Raw genomic sequence first — 6,000 nt, forward strand, 5'->3', positions numbered from 1 at the left:
ACCGTTCATACAGCATTCCAGTGGCGCCGGCAGCAAACCACTACATACAACACATGTGCGGTATCGCATGCATGCACTGTACGTAGAGCTGCTGCACATGTGCTGTACATAGCGGTTTGCCGCTGGCACCGCCCAAGTGCTCTACAGACAATGGCGGGATCCCTCTGTCGCCACTACGGCCACAAGCGGAGGATCTCTCTGCCGCCGATGCAGCTGTGAGAGGAGGATCCCGCCACTGTCCGTATGGAGCTTGGGCGGCGCCGGTGGCAAACTGCTATGCACAATGCACGCACGGTGTCACACGCATATGCTGTATGTAGCGACACCACACACGCACCCTATATAGCAACGCCACGCATGCGCAGCCGGTGGTTTGCCCCACCCTGGGTGTTGGTTAGCCTTCGTTCTCCCCTGCTTCCCCACCAACCTCAATCTGTCCTTAGCCAGGCCCCACCTGCCTACCTTCTTCTGTTCAGAGAGTGGCATTGCCTGTCAACTTCTTCTCCAGAAAGAGAGGAGGTACCTAGAACCTGCATTTTCCCTGTAATTATACAGAGGATCTGGGAAACTTTGGGTCAGGCAGCTGACACGGCAGCTGGCACACTTGCATTTTGGCATCAAAACAGATTGGCCAATGGTGTAAAAAAAGCACACACAAGAAACAACAACCCCGATAGCAAGTAGGAAGGACTAAGGACTAGAAGACTAAATTAATTGGACCAGTATTGGACCACTATCGAAGAGGCTCAACAGCACACCGTGGTCTTTCAAAATGACAAAGTGTTTTCATATTGTATTCATATTTAGCCCTGGGCATGCAAATCAGTGGTCTGATTTGCACAACACTTTAAACCATAGTGATAATAATAATAGTAATAATAATAAGTTATTATTTATACCCCACCCATCTGGCTGGGTTTCCCCAGTCACTCTAGTGAAGCTTGGCTATAGTTTAAAGATGCACACGCAGCATTCTGGTGCATGGGATGAAAACCACGGCTGCTGCTACCCTCCTCCGCCATTCCTACTGCTGCCACACTGCTTGGGAGATAAACCATTGTTTGGTTTGTGGTATTTATCTTCTGGAACAAAGCAAAAGCTACAGGTTTGTTTTTGGCTTACTGTCCGTGGCTTGTTTGGAGGAAACAAACCATGAGATTGGATTCAGATACAGTGCTGAACCATACTGTGACTTTGCTCCTGGCAGTGTAGTAGGGGCACAGGAAGAGTGAAGCAGCCATGATTTTTGCTCCATGCATCACCGCACTGCATGTTCACCTTTGAACCACAATGGTAAACTGATCCAGAGAGCATATAGCCACTAGCCCACTCCAAGTGTTCATTGATTTGGACAGAGAACCACATACAAAGTGCCATTGATTTTTCCTTCCTTAGGTATAATCTCAAAGACTATCAAGCATGGCTTGGAATTCATAATGTTGAAAGAGCACACGAAGAGAAGCATAAGCAAGTTCTGAATATCTCCCAGCTGGTATATGGTCCCAAAGGATCAGAACTGGTATTGCTGAAACTTTCCAGGTCAGTAGTAATCATGCTTCTTTCTTTGCAGGTTTGTGTTGACGGTTGTGCACTTCTTAGATGGCAAGAGACTTTGCTACTGTATATAATATAATTCCCAAGTAAAGTGACCAGAGAACTTGCTTGCAATGACTACCTGTGGATTTTCCCAATTATTTTTAAAGAGTTTTTCAAATATGATATTTGTTCTGAAAGATTTAGTCAGCTACTGTCATCACCAACACTTGATCTTAACTGTCTGCTAACTGGGTCCTACTGAAATGTGCATTTATCGTAACTTCTGTCTCATTGATTCACTGTTGAGGTGATTACACAATAATTGCACATTGCACATCACATGTTCTCCTCCACGCACTTGTGAAAATGTCCTCAAAACAATAATTCCAGAAGGCAGTTCTACTAGACTGATCTCCAAAAGAAATCCCTGGACAATAAGCAGGTAGAAAAATGTATATTTTCCTGAAAAGAATCCCAGTTCATGAGTTCTACTCAAGTTATGCCAGCTGATGGACAGTAGCAGGGATGGGGAACCTCCCCTCCCCCTCCGCCACAATGGCCGCATTTCCTCATGGGCATCCTACCTGGCGGTGCTGTCAGGGGCTGGAGTCAGGACAAGGTCAGCAATCAAAAACACAGGTGTCCATGAAGTTAAATATTTGTTCAAAGAAACCAAAACAGCACAGGCTTAGTGATCACAATAACTCTGACTAATGAGGCATCTGCAAGGACTGAAAGTCCCCACCTTCCCACTGTTCTCTAAGGCTCCTTCCCAGGTTCCTTCCCCAGCAACCTAAGGCTCTGTTGTCTTGTCTCTTTGCTCCAATCAACGGTGGCAACTTGAATAAAATATTGAGGTGGGGGGAGGTAAGCCCCGCCCCATGTAATCAATCACATGACATGGCACACACACACAAATACCATTTGAATGGCAATGCCCATGAACATCGGGGGCCCTGTCCCCTCAAATATTTTATTGGTGGGAAGTCTGAAGACCCCTCAGCCCCTAGGAGTTGGCTCCTATGGTTCCAATGCAAATAGGGATGTCCTGCTATCCCCTCTAACATTTCTCTGATGTAAATAGGGGTGTCCTAAGGAAAAGTGGAACATTCCAGGATCAAATCAGAAACCAGGGTGGCTCCTGTAAATCTGGAACTGTCCCTGGAAAAAAGGGGCAATTGGAGGGTCTTCATGTAAAGAAATTTGCCGCAGAACTTTCAGTCTGTGGGCTTCAAAAAACAAATTCTAGAATATATCTTAAGTCCTTTTGCTGAACTTTAAACTTTTTGAAAAGTTGCAAGTACATGTCTGTTCACTTGATCTGGCTATTGAAATTGTTGTGAACATGAACTCTGTTTTAAGAATAAGTATACATCTGTCTTTATATAATCTCTTCCCAGGCCAGCAGTAAGCAGTGATGCTGTGGCTATCATCAGGTTGCCCATTTCTGGGTGTACCATTCCGGAAGGCACTACTTGCACTGTTTATGGATGGGGACATACAGGAAGTAAGAGCTTTTAGTCTGAAGTAGCACATGCATTGGGATGCTGATAGCCACCTGGGCTCACAGTTTGTGTGGGTTCATGTATTATAGGAGGATCCTACTCAGTGGTTTTTTTCTGGGGGTACACATACCCCGAAACATTTTGTGAATCTAAGTATGGCCCCACTGAGGAGCAGTATTTCAATATGAGTAGGAAAATGAGAGGACCCCTAAACATTATTTTTTAGAAAAAAAGCACTGGTCCTGCTTTTTAAAAAATTAACACTGATTAGGACAGAGTCACTGCTGCTAAAAGAGAAATGATGAGGCCAATCTGAAGGTTCCCACGGGGTGTGGGTGTGTGGAGAATTGAAGGGGTTTTGAGGGAAGCAAAAGGAGTTTTCCAGAAGGCTACCAAAATTTCCCTGGGGATTCCAGTCACCCCTAACGTATATGTGATTATGCAAAGCAGCAGCAACAACACAGAGATGACCAAATGGTTGTCTTCTTTATCCCATATATTTCCTCCCAAACTGTTGTCTGGCCTCTACGTAAGAATAGCCTACTAGATCAGGCCAATGGCTCATCTAGAGTTCCTCCACCAGACCTGGACTTCCAGCATGACATTCAGTGCTGGAGAGAGGGAGACGTCATCCGTGGCACATGCGCAGCACGCCTTGTTTGATGTGGCTTCCGCTACACCACCTGCCTCATACTAACACTTGAAATTTTTGATTAACTAACCCACCAGTAGGGGGAAAGTATGGCAGGTTGTGATTTAGTTGTGTGTGTGGTATGGAAAAATCAGTTTTGCTGTGCTCCTGGCATTAATCAGGTGTCATCAGGAAGCAGATCAGTTACCTTGATTTTATTTTCTGCTTAGCTTTTAATTACCATATATACTTGAGTATAAGCTGACTTTTTCAGCACATTTTTTATGCTGAAAAAGCCCCCCCTCAGCTGATACTCGAGTGAGGGTCCTTTCGGGCTGCTCCTTCCTCCTCCTCCGCCTTTGCCGCTGTTGGTTCTTTCTCCGCCGCCACCGCCATAACCCGGTTTGTGGTGTGGTGAACCAGCTTATACTCGAATCAACAAGTTTCCCCAGTTTTTTGTGCTAAAATTAGGTGCCTCAGCTTATATTCGGGTCAGCTTATACTTGAGTATATACGGTAAGCATATTGTTCTGGGACCTAGTCAAATGGCTTCAGTGGAATTGCTTTTGAAGAAATGGTTTTAGAATTACAACTTTATATAGACTTAGTCTGATTTATGCCTCATGGTAACATCTCTCTCAAAATGTGCTTTAATTATTTTTATTTTTTTAGCAAAGTCAAACTCTGTGTTATGCTTCTTTATTTGAACCACTATAGCATCCATATTTGGGAACTTGTTTTTTGTTAGAAAAACATGATCATTGTTGAAGAGAGAGCAAACAACAGCACATTCTCATTTATGCTTTTGGGTTTCAGATGCACCCTTTGATGGGAGACTTCGAGAAGCAAATATGATCATCATGGGAAATGAGCGCTGCAGTCAAGATTCTGGAACAAATATAGTTGTGAAAGAGTCAGAAATGTGTGCTAAGGCTGAGAGCATTGGCAGTGGAACTTGTGAGGTACAATTCTGTTGGCTTATTTACTTATATCCTACCCGCCTTCATGGATTTCCAGGAATCTCTTTCTACCCATTTTATCTTCAAAACCATACTCTGATATTGGTCAGGTTGAGAGATGATAACGAGCTGGATGTTACCTACTGGGCTTCACAGCTGAGAAGGGATTTGAACCTTGATCTCTCTAGTCCTAATCACACTCTTGAACCTCTACACAACATGGGCTCAATGTAAAAAAATGTTAGAAATCTGTAGAATAGCATCTTACATCTTCTTCCCTAGAGTTGTAATATTAAAAAACTGAAATTGGAGGCAAGCAATTGCTGAAGTTCTTCTTACTAGAGTACTTGGGTCCACACCCAATCAGAGCCTGTTTTGATGCTGAACCCTAATAAGAATCGCTTAGCCTATATTTTGATAGAATTAGTTACATAGGTACATAATGTTCTAGCACCAATGAAATTAGTGAAAGCTTTGCCTTTGATTTCAGTGGAGCAAGTTTAAATTGCAATGAGGCATTTTTCTTATATCCTGTTGAATGGACTAGGATGGTCAGTCACCTGACGACACACATCAAGATCTTGTAAGGCATATACGAGATAGTTTTTACTTTTTGCTCTGTAGGTATCCTTCTATTTATTTTGTTCTTTTTTCTTTCCTGTCTTTCTAGCGGGATTATGGCGGTCCATTGGTCTGCGAGCAAAACAGAAGTAAAATAGTAATGGGAGTGATCATTCCTGGGCGTGGATGTGCAAATCTCAGGCGACCTGGGATTTTTGTCAGGGTGGCCTACTACACCCGATGGATACATAAAATCTTAATGACGTTCAAATCATAGCTGAACATTCCAGCCAAGAAAGCAAATTCCAGTTGTTGGAACATTTTGGGAAGGAATGAAATCAAAGTGTAATTGAAAGTTCTTTGATTCTTTAAACAAACAGCAACCATCACGTACTGCTTGATAGTCAAGTTTTGCTGATATTTATGGATATTTCTGTCATGTTGAGTTTGTCGGTGAGTTATATGAACTGTAGTTTAAGCAAGTATGGTGACCTATTTCCTGATAATACTTGAATGGGAAAGCAGAATTTCAAAATGTGAGTGCTGGATGAAGATGGGTTCTGTGGAATTAGAATGCCCAATTTCTTATATGCTGCTGGTTACGTCAGCTGGTTGATGAGACATGAAGATAATTTGAAATTTACAATATTTTTCCATACTTATGTAAGCCTCTTAATACTTCTTTAGGACAATGATAAATGCATGCATCAGCCAGAATTGATTCTTTCTCCTACTAAAAGCAAAATGGAATTATATTTCAATCCCCTTTGTAAACAGTTGCTTGGATTTATAACCCAGTTTAGTTCCA

The 6,000-nt window shown here is 42.8% G+C and overlaps 1 protein-coding gene across 4 annotated transcripts in view; it reads left to right on the top strand.

Annotated features, from left to right (window-relative positions):
* Nucleotides 1-5,581, top strand: part of HGF (hepatocyte growth factor) — a 52,474-nt gene extending 46,893 nt beyond the window's left edge. For all 4 annotated transcript variants that reach the window (XM_083399678.1, XM_083399679.1, XM_083399680.1 and 1 more), the window contains exons 15-18: nucleotides 1,396-1,539; nucleotides 2,937-3,043; nucleotides 4,489-4,634; nucleotides 5,302-5,581. In XM_083399678.1, the coding sequence (XP_083255804.1) occupies nucleotides 1,396-1,539; nucleotides 2,937-3,043; nucleotides 4,489-4,634; nucleotides 5,302-5,469 (565 nt within the window). In that variant the 3' untranslated portion in view covers nucleotides 5,470-5,581. The remainder of the gene's footprint in view (nucleotides 1-1,395; nucleotides 1,540-2,936; nucleotides 3,044-4,488; nucleotides 4,635-5,301) is intronic.
* The last annotated feature ends 419 nt before the right edge of the window (nucleotides 5,582-6,000 follow it).

The sequence above is a fragment of the Podarcis tiliguerta genome (genome assembly GCF_965153285.1).
Source record: "Podarcis tiliguerta genome assembly, chromosome: 10".
NCBI lineage: Eukaryota > Metazoa > Chordata > Lepidosauria > Squamata > Lacertidae > Podarcis > Podarcis tiliguerta.